General features: G+C 39.5%; 1 protein-coding gene across 13 annotated transcripts in view; it reads left to right on the top strand.

Annotated features, from left to right (window-relative positions):
* The window catches only part of LYPD6B (LY6/PLAUR domain containing 6B), a 223,117-nt gene extending 208,453 nt beyond the window's left edge, over positions 1 to 14,664 (top strand). For all 13 annotated transcript variants that reach the window (XM_027835717.1, XM_027835723.1, XM_027835713.1 and 10 more), the window contains 4 exons: positions 4,383 to 4,535; positions 7,370 to 7,468; positions 10,811 to 10,941; positions 14,405 to 14,664. In XM_027835717.1, coding sequence (XP_027691518.1) covers positions 4,421 to 4,535; positions 7,370 to 7,468; positions 10,811 to 10,941; positions 14,405 to 14,569 — 510 coding nt within the window. In that variant the 5' untranslated portion in view covers positions 4,383 to 4,420 and the 3' untranslated portion in view covers positions 14,570 to 14,664. The remainder of the gene's footprint in view (positions 1 to 4,382; positions 4,536 to 7,369; positions 7,469 to 10,810; positions 10,942 to 14,404) is intronic.
* Positions 14,665 to 20,035: the final 5,371 nt, after the last annotated feature.

The raw sequence follows: 20,035 nt of genomic DNA, 5'->3' as shown, positions 1-20,035 counted from the left end.
ATTAGGTGTTCTTAACTTGAGGTCCACAGAACCACAAGAGGATTGTGGATAGATTTCGGCAGCTCAAGGAACTTAGAGGGAAAAATATACATATACATATACATATACATATACATATACATATACATATACATATGTACATATGTACAGATATACATATGTGTATATCTTTATTTCAATATAATTCCTTTGTAATCCTATGTAATTTTTTTGTTTCTTTTTAGAAACATTATTCTCACAACACCAACCGTTTATTGGACACCTCAAATTGGATGTACTGTAGACCAGTAGTGTTGTGATGAATGAAAAATCCCGAGAGATAGAGTTTCTGGATAATTAATATTCAATTTATTAAGCTAGCTTTAATTAATCAATAAATTGATGGCCAGTGATTTCTCTCGGAAAACCAAAGACCCCACAGTGGAGACACTGAATGCTTTAAAAACCTTTGTATAAGAGAATGTGCCTGACAAGTGAAAATCAGCCCTGATTGGTGGACATTTAATAAGGAGGTGGGCTAGGAGTCTTTAGCTTCTCCTGCTGAGAATGTGGCTTGATCATGAGACTCAGCTGCCTCCAGCAATCTGGAAAGGGAATTCATCTCCACCTAGACCACTCTGGGTGGTTTCCTCCTTCATGAGCTGGGTCACCTTAAATTCTAATGGAGGAGTACAAGGACAGGAACTGTTCTCTTTGGGGCAAGAACTCACCTAGGTTGGATTTTGTTTACACTCAAACAGAAGTAAGATCTCCTGGTTGGATAGGGTCAGGCTCAAGATCCCAAGATCAAGGAGCATGTTCCCTGAGGGTTAGGACAGTTTCATCAATTAGTTATGTCTTTCGGAGACTGACTTTTTACAAGGGCTGTGCCTTAAAATGAAGAAATAAAAGGAGAGAAGTCTGGATCCTAATTTAATAATTAATTATTAATATAATGGCAAAATAAATTTTTTTTCAGTGTCAAACTCATATAGAAACAGGGGCCCATTAATCCATACATAAGGATCTCTGTGGGTCACATATTGACTTAGTTTTAAAATGTAATATTATCTGTGTTTCGTTGTCTTTTTGTTTGTTAAATATTTTCCATTTTAATCTGGTTCAGGGCACAGTTGGAAATGTTGTGGGCTGTATATGTTTGGCTATATGTTTACTTCTCTACTGTAGACATTTTAAACTCAACATGTCCAAAACCGAACTTATTATTTCCCCACTTAAATCTTTTCCTCCTAGCTTGCCTGTTGCTGCTGAGGTCACCATGATCCTCCCAGTCACCCAGGCTTGCAACCTAGCTGCCATCTTTGCCTCCTCACTCTTTCTCACACCCTCCCCCCATACGTTAATACTCCAGAGGCTCCCTATCACATCCAGGGTCAAATATAAAATACTCTGGCTTTCAAAAGCCTTTTATAACTTGGTCCCTTCCCAGTTATACTTTACTCTCCTTCACAGACTCTCTGGTACAGCAACACTGGCCTCTTTGCTGTGCCTTGCACAGAATATTCATTCTCTAGACTCAGTCTTCCATGTCTGGAATGCCCTCTCTCCTCATGTCCACCTCTTGGCTTCTCTGACTCCTTCATGTCACAGCTAAAATCCTAGAAGCCTTCCGTCTTCCTTTTTTAGTGCTAGTGCCTTTCCTATGAGATTGTCTTGTTTGCACATAGTTGTTTGCATATTGTTTCCCCCATTAGACTGTGAGCTCTTTGAGGGTAAGGAATGTTTTGGCCTTTCTTTGCATCCTCGGAATTTTGCACAGTGCCCCGAACATAGTAGGTACTTAACAAATACTTATCGACTTGACTTCTGAAAATGGGTTTACAGGCTTTGCTAGATTGCAAAGGAGTTGATAAAGCACACAAAAAATGGAGAACTCCAGGACTAGATTGTTTTTTGTGGAAGGTCTTCTCCTCCTCTCAATGCTGTCCTAGAAAATGGCCTTTTCCACTGTAATAAAGCTTGTCCAAAATCCCATGGTAATCTAGTAATTAGAATAGAAAGACCACTTGTCCTAGGCAGTGTTGTACAGTGGGCAGAACACTGGTTTTGGAGTCAGAGGACCAGGGGATCTGGGTTTAGATCTTACCTGTTGCTCACTACCTCTTTGACCTTGGGCAAATGACTTCTACTTTATGAGTCTTAGTTCATTAGCTGAGGGAGTAAAATGAGAGATTTTGACTAACTAGCATTCAGGTGGATAGCTATAGCCCTGAGCTTGGAGACAGAAAGACTTCAGTTCAAATCCAGCCTTAGATACTTACTATCTCTGTGACCCTGGGCAAGTCACTTAACTTCTGTTTGCCTCAGTTTCTTCAAAACTATAAAATGGAGATAATAACAGCACCTACCTCAAAGGCTTGTATTGAGGATTACATAAATGAGATCATATTTGTAAAGTGCTTAGCACAGCGCCTGGCACTATCTTTCCCCAGATGGCTTTCAATCTCCAGATTTATGATCCTATGAAATTCAAACCATCACATTTGCTTATTGATTTAACTTTTCAAATTTGGTGAAGGATTTAGAGTATACATCAAACATTTACTAACCTAGCAACCTTCAAGTGATGTATTGACACTTTCTTTTTAATTGTGTTCCCATTTACTTGAAGCTGCAGAGAGGCAGATTAAAGCTTGATGTAAAAGAAAATTTATAATTGTCCAAAAATAGAATGGCCTGAGATTTGGATGCTATTAGATGTGTCATTGCTGGGATTTTGAACCCAGGACTTTTGACTTCAACTCCTAAGAAGTCACTCTTAGCCTCTCAAGGGTGTTGAAGTTAGCCAATAGTAGTCTCAGCTCTAGGAACTGTCTCTTATCCAAAACTAACATCACATACATTCTCTTCATCCAGAGCTTCTTCACTCTCACTTCTTTCTACAAGGTATTATCCAGGAGAATGATTGATTCTTGTGTGCAGTGAGGCTTGGACTTCCTTACAATCAACTTAGAGATGTATCGCCCTAGGCACTCCAGAGCAAGTTAATGGAGAGGGAGGAGCTATGGTCTCTCTTTTCCTTTGGACCCTGTTTTCAGTAGAGAGGAGGCTGAGGGTGGGAAGAGAGGGTGGTTTGGGAGTTCCTCTCTGAGGACGTTAAGCTTTTACCTCCTGGTCTTTGGGACAAGGTTAGCCCTTAGAAAAAAATTGTGAAATAACTTGACATTTTTCTTTGCTGCTCCACCACTTCCATTTTATCCCCTTCTTCTAACTGTTGATATTAACCCTCACATCTCTCTCTTTTTTAAACTCTTTTTTGCAAGGCAATGGGGTGAAGTGACTTGCCCAAGGTCACACAGCTAGTAAGTATCAAGTGTCCAATGTCAGATCTGAACTCAGGTCTTTCTGAGTCCAGGGCTGGTGCTCTATCCACTGTACCATCTAGCTGCTACCACACTTCCATCTCTGTCTCTCTTTTTTTTTTTTTGGCTAGGCAATGGGGTTAAGTGACTTGCCCAAGGTCACACAGCTAGTAAGTGTTATGTGTCTGAGGCTGGATTTGAACTCAGGTCCTCCTGAATCCAGGGCCGGTGTTCTATCCACTGCGCCACCTACCTGCCCCAACACTTCCACCTCTTAAGTCTCACTCAGACTACCCCCTCCCAGCTATGGTTCAGCTTTCCGCCTCTCATAATGCCTCCTTCTTTATGGACAAGTATATATTAAGCATCTACTATATGTCAGATGCTAAGGAGCTTTGTTGTTGTTATTGAGTCATTTCAGTTATATCCGACTCTTTGCGACCCCATTTGGTTTTCTTGGCAAAGATACTGGAGTGGTTTGCTGTTTCCTTCTCCAGCTTATTTTACAAATGAGGAAATGAAGCAAACAGGTTAAGTGACTTGCCCAGGGTCACACAGCTAGGAAGTGTTGGAGGCTGAATTTGAAGACAAAAACAAAACGTTACTTGTCCTCAGGGAGCTTATAGTCTGGAAGATCAGTGAGGATGACATGTACAGGTATAGGTAGACAGAAAATAGATTCAGGATGATTTTGAGGGGAAGGCACTAGCAGTGGAGGAGACCAGGAAGGGCTTAAGATTCTGTTCAACCTAATGGGCGAGTTTCTCAGCAATTAAGCATGATGTCCAGGTATGTGGTATTTTCATGCATGTACCTACTGGTTTTCCTTTGTGAACAAAATAACTCATTGTGCACCCTGCAGAAACCAAGAGTTGAGTCTAGTGTCTGAGCCTGACCAGGAGAAGGCAGTACCTGCTCAACTTTCTTCGGATCAGGATGGATCTCAGCATGTTCCCAGGTTCTAGCCAGAAAAACATTTACTACCTTTGAATAAATGGGCTATAAAACAGACGCTCAATGTGGTTCTCCCATTTCTCTTTTGTGTTCTGCCTGTGACATGGCTCTCTTTTGCCTTTCTAGGTTTATGAAGTTGGGATTTTTCAGTGCATCAAGGCAGCATGTTGCCCCTTGGTCCTGGGTTAGCTGTAGCTTGTCTTCAGATCTTCATCTTCTCTGAAAACTGGGCTTTGGCCAAGAACATCAACTTCTACAGCGTGAGACCCCCTCTTGACCGTAAGTAGCTGGTTGCTGCCCAGGTATATCTGCCTTGGCAGTGATCCCCTTTGATATCTGTTTCAGCAGTTCACAACTCTGCCTTCCTCTGGGTATGCTTGGGTCCTGCATAGACTAAGGCAGGTGTTCATCATCATCTGTGGTTTAGCAGACACCAGGACCAAGATATCATCTTAATTTCTTAACACCTTGGAGGGGCTTTGGCTGTCTTGGGGTCATCCTGCTTGTTCATTTTCAAGTATATTTAAGCATTGCCCCTTTAACTCATCCTTTGATTCTCCTATTTCTCCATGGTTTAGGTGAGAAAAATTGCAGGGTTCTTATTGACCTCTGCATTGCAGAAGTGTCTTATGTAGAGGTTCATAAAGTATAGGAGAGAGAAAAAAAATCCTAGCTTGCAAAAGTTTCTGCGTAATTGATACCATACTAATTTCCCCAAATGACTAGATTAGCATTTTTGAAAATGAATAACTACTTGGGAATTTTGGGGGGTTATATTTTCTACATCTGCATTAATATTGTAGCAAATCATCACCAGCAATAGATACAAAGAGCACCATTAATATTCAGCTTCCAAATAAGTAAATGGCAACTCGTTATGGGGTTCGTTCCGGGGGAAATAGTGGTTTTATTTGTACGTGTGTGTGTGTGCACACTCACGCGCGTCCAAGTGTGTGTGCAAGCCTGTGTGTATTTTTCCTTGGCCATTCATAAGCACTTTGTCTAAATGTGGCTCAGCATACAGAATGCTTTCTTTTGGGCTCTTTAAAAGCCAAAGTCTGATCACAGCTATGAACTTGGGTTCTATTGGAGAAGATAGAACTTCAATGGATCTGAGGAGCAATTTGGTTTTCATGTTTATTTATTGAAAAAGAGAATTCTAAACAACCACTTCATCACGTGGGCCCAATGAGAGCTGCCTGATCTCCTGCCCCAATGCTTTGTAGCCTTTTGCTTTATCCTAATTTGAATTTCTTTTCCTTAAGGACATGTGAGACAGCAAGTGCACATCTCTATGCATAAACTCAGGAGTGTTATTAATGGCCAATTTAAAATGTAATAATTCCAGTGTCCTGGGAGCTTAGTTACATAAGGCAATGTCAAAGTATAGGTTTTGCCCTAAAGGCTCATTCAAAGATGCAAAAGCCTAGATGTTAAAACGATAGAAGTACAGATTCTCACAATACTTTGATCTTTGGCAAATTTAGCTGGATACATTTAAAAATCTAAGCAAAGCTAAAAATGTATCTGTCTATGATGCTTTATTTTGTGCTCTCTGGACTTTACTTAGAGAACCATCATCTTTTATGGAAGAAGGAGTTGTATAGTGAAAAGAGCCCTGCCTCTGGAATCAGAGGACCAGGGTTCAAATCCAGCCTCTGACATTTACTATGTGAATGATCTTTGACAAATCGTTACCTCCCTGGGTTTCAGTTTCCTCTTCTGTAAAATGAAGGGATTGGTTTAGATGACCTCTGAGATTCTTTCTAGCTCTATAGCAATGATCCAGGGATCTGGGTTTGGGTTTTTTGTTTGTTTCTTTGTTTTCAGTTGTTATCTCATGCCTGTTCTTTATGCTGGATCTGGAGTCAGGAAAACCTAATTTCAAATCTGCCTGTAGACACTTACTAGTTGTGTGACCTTGGACAAGTCACTTAACTTAACCTCAATTTGCCTCAATTTTCTTATCTGAAAATGATGATAATGGTAATAACACCTGCTTTCCATGGTTGTTGTGAAGATCAAAGGAGATCATATTTATAAAGCACTTTGTGAATCTTAAAGTACTACATAAATGCTGGCTTATTATTATTACTGTTATTTAAGACAGGGTGGGAACATACTTAAATCTCTCATTTCTTCAGTTTCCAAAAGGAGGGAGTGAGTGTTTAATCCAATATGTTACACACTGGCATTAGTTTCCTCAAGCATGGAAGCCATCAGGATAGAATTTCTGGCCTCTGACCTTTGGGCTCTTGACCAGCCATTCTGATTCAGGTCCCTGACTCTGGGTAGAAGGTTTGGTTTTTTTTTAATTGTTGTTGTTTTTAATCTCTGATCAAGAAATTAAAAAAAACAAAACTTCTAGGATTTAGCCTGGTATAGAAATGTTAAAGCATCACTGTACCACATTATATTCTCCCATTAGTGTGTGAAACCACCTCCAAAGGAGGAAAAGAAGATCAGCCTGAGATTATAGATGTAGAGAGTTGTCTAACACATAGAGAAATTAAGTAAATGGTCTGTGGTCACACAGCCTGCCACAGAGTCCATAGTAATCACTTAATAAATACTTGTTGACTTATTGACATATGTCAGAGATGGACTTGAACCCAAGTGTTTCTGACCACAAGATTTGTGCTCAATTTACTCTTCTATGCTGGCTCTCTCTTACATAATGCTGCCTATAAAATTCCTAGCCAAAGTGTAATACCATCACCATAAGCACGAACAAATAAAATCATTTTATTTTAAATGCATATATAAGAGCAGCAAGGTTGGGATCTTGTTGGATTATGGCTCACAAAATATACAGATATGGTCAAATTGTGTATTATCAAACTTAACAACTACAAAGTATTATTATGATTATAAAACAATAACATGATTTCCGTAGGTGGCTTGAGGCACTAGTCACTTTACTTAGTCACAAGTAATAAAAATAGGCCTGATAGTTCACAGCAAGAGTTTAATCTTGTTTCTTAAGGTCCATTTGTGATTCAACTGTGGAAATATCTGACTCTCATTTGAACCAAAGAAACCTCCTGTATTGTATGATGCTTGAGATATTTTCTTTTTGTCAGCCTGATCTAACTTTTCAAATTTCTTTAAAGCCACACCGTTTCCAAACAGCTTCAAATGTTTTACCTGTGAAAATGCCGGGGATAATTATAACTGTAACAGATGGGCAGAAGATAAATGGTGTCCACAAAGTAAGTGTGCTGGAGTTTGGAAGACACTCTTTAATGATCTCATATCACTTAGATTTTTCTTGACTCACCCATGGCATAGACTTTGAGCTTAATGGGATTAGCATACCAGTAGGCTGAGGTCCTGTAGGTATGCAACACAAGAACAATGTATCCTGTGATCTTGCAAACTGGCTTAGGCCCTATTTCCAGCTAGAGTCCTTAATAAAGACATTTACTAACGGGTACTTGTTAGAAGAAACACATACAAAACTGATAACCTATATAGTTTAGTAACTTCAAAAAGGTTTGGTGCTCACTCTACCATATCAGACATACCTACTACTTAAATAAATTATAGGAGTTTCTCTACTTTTTAGGAGGGGCAGCTAGGTGGCACAGTGGATAGAATGTCCGGCTTGGAGTCAGGAAGACCTGAGTTAAAATCCAGCCTCAGACACTTATTAGCTGTGTAACCCTGGGCAAGTCACTTAAGCCTGTTTGCCTTAGTTTCTTCATCTGTAAAATGAGCTGGAGAAAGAAATGGCAAATCACTCCAGTATCTTTGCCAAGAAAGCACCAAATGGGGTCAAGAAGAGTCAGATATGACTGAAAAAAAGACTGAACAACAACAACAAAAGTATGAAATAAGCCTGGAAAGGGAGGCTGAAGCCAAATATAAAGGGTTTTATATATCAAACAGAGGAGTTTCTGTTTTATCGTAGAGGCAATAAGTAACCTTCATGAGCAGGGAAGGAACATGGTCCTAATATCTTAGGAATAGAATCTTATGATTAAAAATGTAAGGAAACTAGGAATGTATAGAATGCAGGATTAATTAATTGTCCTTTGGCTTCCAAAACTTGAGAGAGGGGCAAAATGTATTTGAGGAATTAGAAAAAGAGTTTTTTTCCTTTATGGGCTTCAGCCAATTGAAAGCACAGTTTTTTTCTGGTTTCACAGATGGCATTTCCACTTACAAAAGTTATACTGAAAAAAGGAAGTTTGCTTAGCTCTAGCATGGGCAAGCTATTCAGAGCAAGGAAGTTACATTCAGCAAGCAGACTTCATTGGTTGTGTTGGTCACAGCTTCCCTGCCTCTATGTTGTCTATAATGGCTGGTTGTCAGAAGCCTAGGGGAAGAGCCAGGTGACTCCATGTACATTGACTTTCTGGTATCCAGCCCATCAGGAAGCTGTTTCAACAGCCTGAGCTTTCCCTGCAGGGAATTAGGCTTTAGGAAAAGCTGGTTCAGCCTGTGTGGCAGGGCCCTGGAAAATACTGTTTCTCTCACAGATTGTAACTCAAGTACCAGTGAAATTGAAAAAAAAAAAGTTGTTAATGTCTAACAGTACTTTATCTTGAATCGGTTTAAAAGTTCTATATAGATTTATTATGACATTTTAAGCCAGTGTCCCCATTTTTCATTGTTGCTTATCCTTTGTTTTCAAAGAAGACCAATGACATCTGGAGGGTGGTGTCTTGACTTGCAAGTGAATTGGATTTAAGTGAGGCAGAGCTGTGCAAAGTCATCAGTGTCATCTGGGTCCAGTTGGCAAGACATAGGTCAGGATGACTGGCAGTGGTAGACCTTGGCCTTTTTAAGCTAAGGTCTTTCCTGGGTCTCAGTTTGTCTGAGGCAACATCCATTCAGTAGTTAAAGGCTAGGTAAGAATTGAGGTAAAATATAGCCTACTTTCAAAGCCTCTAATCTCTTTAAGGTTTTGCTTATATTCCAGGCAACTTTGAAACCAAGATTTCCACTGCTGTTTGATGTCTATCCTTTCTGATTCATGCCATGGATGGATGTCATCTTTTGAGCAATACATTTTAGATTTCCCCTCTTAATCTTGAACATGCTTTAGGGAAGTAGGAAAGTGGGGACATCAATGTCTGTCCTCTTATTCACTTTCCTCATTGACTTTTTTTTCATCTTTTGGAGTTGATCCAGGACTTGCTTCTTGCTTGATCTGTGAATTTTGTATCCATTTTGTCATATGTTAAGTGAAGCCATTTTTAACTGGGATGTTCTTTGCTATTTCTAAATTTTAAAGTGGTGTCCCACATTCAACATGCTCTCCCCTTGTGTGATCAAAAGGGAAACTGTGGCTTTCATTTTGATTGTTGATGCTAGTGTTATGAAACTTTTATGTTTATGGGATTGAGGTGGATAGAAAAATTGAGTGACTGCATACTCACCCAGGCTCCAATGATGCTAATAATCTGGATTTATTACTAATGATATAATTTCTTACCTTTCTTTTATATTTAGTAAAAATTGTTCCTTAGCTATTGTACTTTGTTATTACTGTATCTTATACAATAATTAGTCCCCTTTTAGCAGTTACACTGCTCTAGTTTGTGTACTTTATTAATAATGGGATTGGATATCACAGAATATGATTTGAATGATATTTATTGTTTCATTTAAGTGAACATTGACTGTGGGTTTTTTAGCTGGCTTCAGCATGCACATCACTTTGTATAAGCATGCATTGTTACCAGTTTTCAATCATTTTTCTTCTTGCTTATGAGGAAATATTTAGTTGTTGCATTAGGCTGATCTCCCTTTGGAAATAGCGATTAAAAATATCTTAGATACGTTTGAACTTTATTTAGATCTCTTCAAAACAAGGGGTAGTCTAGACTTGTTGCAGTGATATTTGTCCACTGGTTCTCTCTCTGCCCTCTTGGTATCTCTAGCCAAGGGAAGTATCTTGGAGTGCCTAGAGAATGCTTTAAGAGAGAGCCTCTGAAAGGTGAAGGTTCCTGTGAAAGGAGGATTCTGGGTAGAAAAAGTCCAAAGCAAAGTAAATAAATATGGGAAGAAAAGCAGGGAGAGAGAAGTGAGAGCTGCCTGAGAAGAAGAAAAAGAAAAATCCACTGAAGAGGAATAATCAAAGCAAAATGGAGGGATCATAAATGCAGAAAAATTAGAATAAACACTTGATGAACTGACTAGTCAAATAATGATATTATATTGGTGCACAGTTTGAAATGATTGCATTTCTGTCCTGCTGACAAGAAGCCAAGCTGTTGTTTTGTTTTAGGCAAAATGTTAGTCAATCTAAACCCAGTTAATTCAAATTATCTACTGGATGTCTTTCTATTCAAGCTCTCTCTCTCTCTCTCTCTCTCTCTCTCTCTCTCTCTCTCTCTTTATCTCTCGCTCTCAATCTTTCTCTCTCTCCCTCCCTCCTTCCTTCCCTCTCTTTTTCTTTCTCTTTCTCCTCTCCATCTTCTCTCCTTCTTTCCCTCTTTCCTCCCTTCCTTCCTCTCTCATGTCTCTGTTTCTCTTCTCTCTGTGTCTCTGTCTGTCTCTTTCTCCTCAGACCCTTATGAACTTGTCTTGGTCTTTCTGCTTAGATACACAATACTGTTTAACAGTTCATCACTTCACCAGCCATGGAAGGAGTACATCTATCACCAAAAAATGTGCTTCAAAGAGTGAATGTCATTTTGTTGGCTGTCACCACCACCGAGATGAAGGACAAACAGTAAGAATTGTGTGTGTGTGTGTGTGTGCTGTGTGTGTGTGTGTGTCTGAGTCTGTGTCTGTGTCTGTGAGATATAGGAACAAAAGTTGCTATACTGCTAAATTTAGCTCAGGCCATTCAGGTCTTTCTTTACAGAGAGGGCACTTGACCTAGCAGATTGAGTTGCTGGATTTGGTGTCAGGAAAACAGAGATCAAATGCTGCCTCAGATACTTACTAGCTCTGTGACCAAGGACTACTTAATTAACCTCCCTCAGGTTCTATTTTTTTCATCTATAAAATTAGTAATAATAGCACTTACTACACAAGATTATTGTGAGGATCAAATGGGATGTTTATAAAGTGCTTTCTACTTAAAGCACTATATAAATGGTAGCCATTATTATTATTTATAGTAGACATTTGTGCAATTTCTGTCCAGTAGGAAGAAACCTGGGAGCAGAATATGTTTGAATACATTTATAATTTGAGAGAAAATACCTTTGAGATACTTGAATGAAAGTGACACTATTGACGAGATAAAGCTTCACTTTCACATTGATGGAAAAAAAGACAATTTCCATGATTTGGTTTTACTTGTGATCCAAAAGCTCCAGGAGAATTGCTGGAGGCCTACCCTTGTAGTCTAACACTGATTCTCAAGTCATCCATTGAGAGAATTGTATTACAAATTATAGCTCTGGGACTCTATTCTTGTCCAATAGTTGTTCGATGAACTGGTTTGGAAAACAGGAGTAGAGAGGGCGGAGGTGTCTGTTATGATGATTTTTTTTTTTTGCCAGAAGAAACTTTGTTTCGCTTGGCTCTGAGAGAGCTTAATTTAAAAAAAAAAAAAAAGATCTGAAGTAGGTCATTATAGGTATCTTATAGATGAGCCTAGATGACTAATCCATTTTCTTTTTACGGGATATTTGTTTGTTAGAGGTAAACTTATACCTTTCTCATCCTGGCTTCATTCATTCATTCATTCTTTTTGCAAGGCAATTGGGGTTAAGTGACTTGCCCAGGGTCACACAGCTAGTAAGTGTCAAGTGTCTGATCTGAGACTGGATTTGAACTCAGGTCCTCCTGACTCCAGGGCTGATGCTCTATCCACTGTGCCACCTAGCTGCCCCTCATCCTGGCTTTTTAGAAAAGCATCATGGTGTTGTGAAAACCAGAACAGCAAGCTACTCATTTTGGAATCAGGAAATATGGGGTCTAGTTCTGGTTTTGCCATTAATTAGCTCTATGACCTTGGGAAATCTTTTGACTTTGCTGAGTCTTAGTTTTTTTTTTTCATACATAAAAATGAGGAAATTAATTTCTCAGGTCCTTTAGTACAATAATATTCTGTGACCAGTGTTCTATATATACAGAGAAATAGAAAGATAAGTGTAACCAATAAGCTTGGGGAAAATTTGAAAAGATATTTGACATTTTCTTGATTCTTCATACTTTAAATGTAAAGACAACGGAAAAGAGTACTGGTCTTGTAGATAGCAGACTTGATTTTAGGAACCCTGGTTGTATAGTCAGAAGACAGGAAGTTGTGATGGAGAATCTGAACTAGAAGGGACCGGAGAGGCCATCTTGTCCAACCTTTACTTGACCAAGAGTCCATGACAAATACTCTTCTAACTTTCTCTCGAAGATCCCTATTAAGGAGAGAATCCCAAGCAGACCATTTTACTTTGAGATAGTTCTAATTGTTAGGAATGTTTTTCTTCACATTGAGACAAAATCCATCTTTCCAACTTCCATCCATTGCTTCTGAGCAACGGTACAAACCAGTCGAGCCCCTCTTCCATATGGTGGTGCTACAGTTCCTTGAAAATAGTTATCATGACAATAGTTATCATAGGGCATGGTCTCAGGGCCTTTCACTATTCTGGCCTTACTCCTCTGGTTGCTCTCCAGCTTTCCAGTGTCCTTCCTAAAATGTTGCCAGTGGGAATGGGACACAACATGTGACTTGCCTAAGGAAGGGGACAGTAGGATGATCGCCTCTCTCACTCGGGTCATTATGACTCCTTAATGTAGCCCAAGATCACATTTACTTTTTGGCTACAGTATCTCATTGTTGACTTAACATTGAACTTGTAGTCTACTAAAGCCCCCAAATCTTTTTCAGAATAACATACTGGGGCCACAAAGACCAATTCCTGTCCCTCATCCATACAATGGCCTGCTGTTATTTGAAGACAGTTAACATGACTCCCCTAGGTCTTCTTAATTCCAGGCAGCATCTCCAGTTCTTTCAATTGATCATCTCTGTGAATTATCTCAGGATACTGAGAAGGGGCTTCTTGGGCAGGTAGGGGTTGGACTGGATACCCTCCGAGGTCCTTTCTGGCTCATATCTAATCAATCCTTCTCAGTTTTATCTTTTTAAAGTTTATCTTTTGTACTAGTGTCCTATTAAATGTCAGCTTAGTAGATTCAGCCCACTATTCTAACTTGTTGAACTTTTTTGAAATCCTGACTCATCCATTGTGTTAGCTATGCCTACAAGCTTTGTGTCATCTGCAGATCTAAAAAAGATGCCACTTATGGTTTTATTCAAGTTACTGATTGTTAAAAAATAGTTATGTAGTACAAGGCTAAGCATGGATCCCTTAACTACACCAGGGCAGGAAAAAGAGTGCTTGTATTGGAATTAGAAGACTGGGTTTCCAATCCTGGACTTTGCTACAACTTATGTTACCTTAGGCAAATCAGTTAGCTTTTCTGAGTCTTCCTTCTCTGTCATGAGTTCAAACTCAGTCTCAAACACTTACTAGCTGTGTGACCTTGGGCAAGTCACTTAACCCTTAGCTCCTTATCTATAAAATGAGCTGGGGAAGGAAATGGCAAACCACTCTAGTATCTTTGCCAAGAAAACCCCAAATTGAGTCACGAGGAGTGGGACATAACTGAAACAACTTAACAAAAAATGAAGGAGTCAGATTAGATTTCAGATTCCCATCCCCACATCTATGACCATAATATATCATCTAAACAGTAGTGCTAACCTACAAGAGTCTGGAAGTGATAAGCATTCTTATCTTTGCTAACAAGTATAATCTCAGCAAATTAATAGGTAATACAAAAGCTCCTTCCTCTCATTGTTTTCAAGGCCTTATCTTGGCAAACATAAAAGATTGTGAACTCACTTGAATATAAGGGTGCTTATTTCCTTATTGATCCCTTTCCATCCTTTCTCTAGCTCAGGCTCCTGTCAGGTGCTGATAAATCAGGGATATAATACAAAATAGTGACAGCAGAAAAATAGGACTTGATTGGTTAATAGTCTGGATAATCAGTTTTGTGGGGTTTTTGGGGGGGTTGGGAATCACCTAATAACTGCCTTCTTTAATTTACTTTTGTTTTTCTCTTTTCCCTTTCTTATTCCTCCCTGTTTGTTTTGGTTTTTTTTTTTTTTTGGTATTTGTTGACCCTTTCCTTGACACTTCCTTTTCCTCTCTCTGAATCTTCCTTCATAGGAATGCAGATCATGCTGTGAAGGGATGATTTGCAATGTGGAAGTCCCCACGAATCACACAAATGCAGTGTTTGCCATAATACAGGCTCGGCGGTCATCAGGCACCATTCCTTGGACATTCAGTTTACCAGTGCTTGCTTTTGTTTTCACAGTTCAATTGCTATGATGCCATTGTTCTCAAGAGAATCAGAGACAGTCCCTCCAAGCTCAAGCTTGAAACTGTGAGCAATAAACTTTCTGGTTGGAGATGAACTTTGCACATCATGAAGAATTCCATAAGCACATGTTAGACCACAACACAGAAGTGTGTGGTGTATGGAGCCAAGTGTTTGCTAAGCTAAAGTGGCCCATGAAAGGGCCTGCAGTATTGAGAAGCCAGGATGGAGGCAAGGATGGAGAATTCAGAGGCAAGACCTGGAGGGGATTAATGGAGCATTTTCTTTACCACTGCTGGCTTCCCTATTCAGTACTGGAGGATTCTAATGGGTTCCTCTAGTATTTTTAAACTGTAATAGGAGCAGAGGCAGAAGCAAAAGCCCTCTGGGTCAGGCCCTTACCAAGAAGACCATCTGGTCTTCCTTCACCACAAGGAGGTTGCTGAGTCAGACCCTCTCAACCATTCTGACTTGCTAAAAAATTCAATTCTTAAAAGTATCCCATTTCCTCAGGTGAGAAAGTGATGTTCTCATCAAAGGGGAACAGTAAAGAAAAAGAAAGGCAGCTTTAGGAAAATATTCCAGTTTAACCATTCTGAAGTCCAGTTAAATGTGGGAAAAATAAAAGCTTTTAAATTATGTAATTTTGGTATATGTGTATTTTATGTCATTTATGTGATGTTATATTCCAGTCTAGAGGTTATGTTGCAGTGGTATCTACCACAAAGAGAAATTTCTTGTTATTGATAGATTTTCATATTGACTATACATTTTTTTTGATATAGTGATTTTTTTTAAAGTTATCCCTCTCATCCAGACTGGGAGTTTTAGGGTGTGGGTACTTAAAAAAATTCTAATGTAGACATAAACCTGTTTTGGAGTCCTAAGCCCAGAGGAGCTCTTTGCCTTGGTAAGACTCTTGACAAAGATACACCCTTAAAAAAGAAGCTTAAGGAATCCCCAAGATACCACCAACAGAGCAAGATGAGAAGTTCCTTCTCCTTCATAAGGAGTACGCCACAGAATCAAAAGAGCTTCCTCCAAATGAACCCCATTAGAATGTTTTTCTCTCACTTCTTTGTCAACTCCCCACAATAGCCCTTTCTCAGAACTCCAAGTGAGCATCTTCTCTCCATGTTTAAAAAATTGTTTGTTTAACTATCACTTAGGATGTGTAGGGACATGACCTCTAAGCAGTCTCTGCTTATGCCTGCAATAGCAGCTAATTGGGTAGCTGAACTTTACTCTGTAGTGAGCTGGAACCTTTTAAAATGCCCTGCGGTTTAGAACAGGGGATGGAAAAACTACCTCACCTATTTTTGTACAATTTTTGTACACAAGCTGTACAAGCTTGTGGGTTTCTTACAGACATATCTATTCCCCCAATTAAGAATTAAGAATTTTTTTTTGTTGTTGTTGTTTTTAAAACAAACTTGTGAGTTGTACAGAAATAGGTAGCAGCCAAACCCACTTCCCCCTACCCCTAAATAAGAATTTTTTTAAAAATCTTTTTTTTTTGTAAAACTAAACTTTTGAGCTGTACAGAAAACAGGCAGTGGGCTGGATTTGTTCTTCAGGAGGTAGTTTGCCAGCCCTTGCTTTAGAGAATTAATCAGCAAGAGTTTCTATTGTGTGTCAACCATTGTGGTAAGCACTGGAGATACAAACACAAAAGTAAAACAGTCTCCAACCTTTAAGGAGTTTACATCCTAATAGGAGAGACAACATGTACATATATAGGTATATCATAAGATACATACAAAGTGGATACAAGATAACCTTAAACAGGAAAGCACCAGCAACAGACAGGACCAGAAAGGTCTCCTGCAGGAGGCTGCACTTAAGCTGAGTGTTGAAGGAAAACAGAGATTCCAGGAGGCAGAGGTGAGGAGTGAGAGTATTTCAGGCATGAAGGAAAAAAGTACAGAGGCAGGAGGTGGAGTTTCATATGGAAGAACCAAAGGATAATAATATCTGGACCATAGAGAGCATGGAGTAGAGTTAACATGTAAGTAGAATGGAAAGGCAGGAAGGAACTAGGTTATGAAGAACTTTAAATGCTAGAGGAACTTATATTTGATCCTTAAGATAAAAAGAACAGTTGGAATTTATTGAATAGAGAGGTTGATATGGTTAGATTTGTGCTTGGGAAAATTACTGTTGACTATGAGGACGATGGCTTACAGTGAACAGACACTCACCTCGGGAAGATCAAATAGGCTATTGGAATAGTCCACTGAGAGGTGATGAGGGTTTAAATAAGGGTGATGGCTGTGTGAGTGGAGAGGAGAGGGCATATCCAAGAGATGTTCTGGAGAGGAAAGCAAGATCTGACTACTGATTGGAAAGAGAGTGTGTGATAATAAGGAATTGAGGAGGACTTGAAGGTTGTTAACCTGGGTGGCTGGAAGGATGATGGTGCTTCAACAATGAAAGAGAAATTCAGAACATGGATGAATTTGAGGAGAAAGATAATGTGTTCTCTTTTGAACATTGTGAATTTGAGATGCCTATAGGACAGCTAGCTAGAATAGGCAGTTCATGATGGAGGACTGGAACTGAGGAGAAAAACTGGGGCTATATAGATCTCAGGGGAGGATATCATTTAGATAGAAATGATCATTGAATCCATTGGAGCTCATAAGATTACTAAGTGATAGATTACAGAGAGAGAAGGGGCCCCAGTATAGAGCATGGTGTGGCATGGATTATGAATCAGAAAAGGGAACTGAGGAATGACTAGACAGGAGGAGAACCAAGAGAGAGCAAGAACATGAAAACTTAGAGAAGAAAGTATCCAAGAGAAGATGATCGATGGTATTAGAAGTTGTATGGCAGTCTAGAAGGAGAACTGAGGAAAAGCCCATTAGATTTGACAACTAAAAAATCATTGGTGACTGTGAAGAGAGCAATTTTAGTAATGAAGGCTGAAGCCAGATTGCAGAGAAGTCCCTAATGGAAATGTTCCTGCTGCTCAGTAACTTACTTCCGGTATGATAAGATTAACCTCTCTATATTTGTGGTTCTCTAGCAGTGATATAAAAAAAAAAAAAAAATTCAGTCCTTAAAGTGATTTGCCCAAACTCACAAGGTAATAAGTGATAGAGTGGGATTTGAACCCATATCCTCTCCAGACATTTCAGCACTCTGACTCCTCAGTATATAAGACCATACATTTAAAGCTAGAAGGAACTAGAGACCATCTATTGCAGTTCTTTCCATTGTATGGATAAGAAAACTGAAGCGAAGAGAAGCGAAGGGGCTTTGAAATGGTGAGTTTGAGATGCCTCCAGTACAGCAGATGGAAACATCTAGTAAACAGTTCATGACATGAGACTAGAACACAAAAGACTAGAGAGAGTAGGAAGTGCTTGTAGGTGGTAAGAGATAGAGTTGAGATTTGAACCTAAGCCCTCTCACTCCAAGTACAAATTGCAGTCCTTCTAAATGAGTTGCTGTGGTTGAGGAAGTTAACCTCCTGGTGGCTAACCTCTGGTGATGAACCTTTAAAAATTTAGCTTGGATGACAGGTCCACCATCTGGCCTATACTCACAGCCTTTCCTTCTCATTAAGACCAGTCAGAATTTGTGTTCTTCTGGGATAGCCTCTAAGAACCCATTTGTAACTTCCACACTGTGACAAGGCATCTGAGGAGGATTTTTGTGAACAGAGGAAAATGGCAACTGGTAGGCTGTCTTGCCCATTAGCACACTTATTTTCTTGGTCCTGATGGTTTATGCCCTGAAGCCCATTCAGTATTTCAAACATTAAGGGCTAGTTTCAGGAGCTGATGACAGCTATGACACAAGTCTATATTTATGCTGCATCTCTTCTTTCAATGTTCTGAGTGCTTCATGCCCCAATTCTCCCAACCTCCCTATAAAACTGGGAGGAGGGAGGCATCATCATCCCCAAGTCTCACCAACCCAGCCAAGGGAGCATCAGTTTGGAAGTATGAGGTAGATTTATCCCACCTTTCACTCATCAGCTTGAAGTGTCTGAGTTTTCAAAGCTCATACTTGTTTGAAATTAATTACATATGTTTTTGTTTGGAAACACTTTAATAGCATCTTTGGTTTCTTTTTATTCCCTAGGGTTTCTTTTGCATACTAAATGGATGAATTGTATAGTAAAAAAAAAAAACATTAATAGCTGGTGATTTTTTTCCCCTCGGTTCTGTCTCCATGGACTAGGTCAGGGGTGGGGAACCTGTGACCTCAAGGCCACACGTGGCCCTCTAGTCCTCAAGTGCTGCCCTTTGACTGAATCCAAACTTCACTGAACAAAACCCCTTAATAAAAGGATTTGTTCTGTAAAACTTGGACTCAGTCAAAAGGCCACACCCAAGGACCTAGAAGGCTACACCCAAGGACCTAGAAGGCCACATATGGCCTTGAGGCCACAGGTTCCCCACCCCTGGTCTAGGTTAATGGATATTCTCATGCTTCCCCTCCCCCCAGGAAAATTAACTCTTACCCCAAACAGATATTGAATGGGTATTTTTCTCTCATCCACCACAAATGTTCGAGGTTTTCTTTGTTTGATAAACATATATAACCAAGCAACTCCTTTTAAGCACAAGTCATGGAATTCCATCTTGATGTGTCTGGCCTGGCAAATGTGTATTATGCAGTCCATCATTGATTGTACCAGGAACAGATTATCCAGGGTTCTTGCTTTTTCTGTTGGCCATCTTTGGACCATTTTACTGTCACTTCAATTAGCAGACACTGGTCCTAGATTGGGGGCTGGTCTAGAAAGAGATACAGGGAGAGGATCAGGGGCATAGCTTCATAATTCTAGGCCCTTTATATAAGCATTTAGAGTTAAACTTACATTGCAACACCGAGTGACTAATAATTTATCATCACAATTGGAATTGTGCCTGCTTTTTGTTGTTTGTTGCTCATTGCAGAATGAGTACAGTGCTGGACCTGGAATCAGGAAGAGTAGGGTTCAAATCCCACCTCTGACAATTATTAGCCTGATGACGTCAGGCAACTTATTTAATTTATTTAACTTTATTTAACCTCCTTAAGACTCAGACAACTCCCTAAGTCTTAGACACCAAGTCATGAAAAGGTTTCCATCTGCATGGTGGATGGAGTTGCCACATTGACAGATCTTTAACATATTGATAGTGCCCATTATATGAGAAACATCAGAGTGTCTGTTCTGGTAGCAAAATTGCTTCATCTAGCTCTGGTAAGCAATAATAGAGAAAACCCAGGCCAATCAATTTTGCTACATATTAATATTTCTGGTGAGAAATTTGCAAAGAGGAGACATGGAGAATACAAGAGAGTGAATCTGTTGATGAAATGTAAGGCCCATAAATTATTCAAATAACACACTTATTAAGGCATGGTGGTAGACACTGAGGAAGATACAAAGGTCAGACTCATGGAGCTGACAATTTACAAGAGGAAGTAAGCTATGCGTACAAATGACTCATTCAAAATAAACAATGATACAA

The sequence above is a fragment of the Vombatus ursinus genome, unplaced genomic scaffold, assembly GCF_900497805.2.
Source record: "Vombatus ursinus unplaced genomic scaffold, bare-nosed wombat genome assembly UNPS02014816.1, whole genome shotgun sequence".
Taxonomy (NCBI): Eukaryota; Metazoa; Chordata; class Mammalia; order Diprotodontia; family Vombatidae; genus Vombatus; species Vombatus ursinus.
The sequence above is the reverse complement of the archived record's forward strand: the minus strand, read 5'-3'. Positions and strand labels throughout refer to the sequence as shown.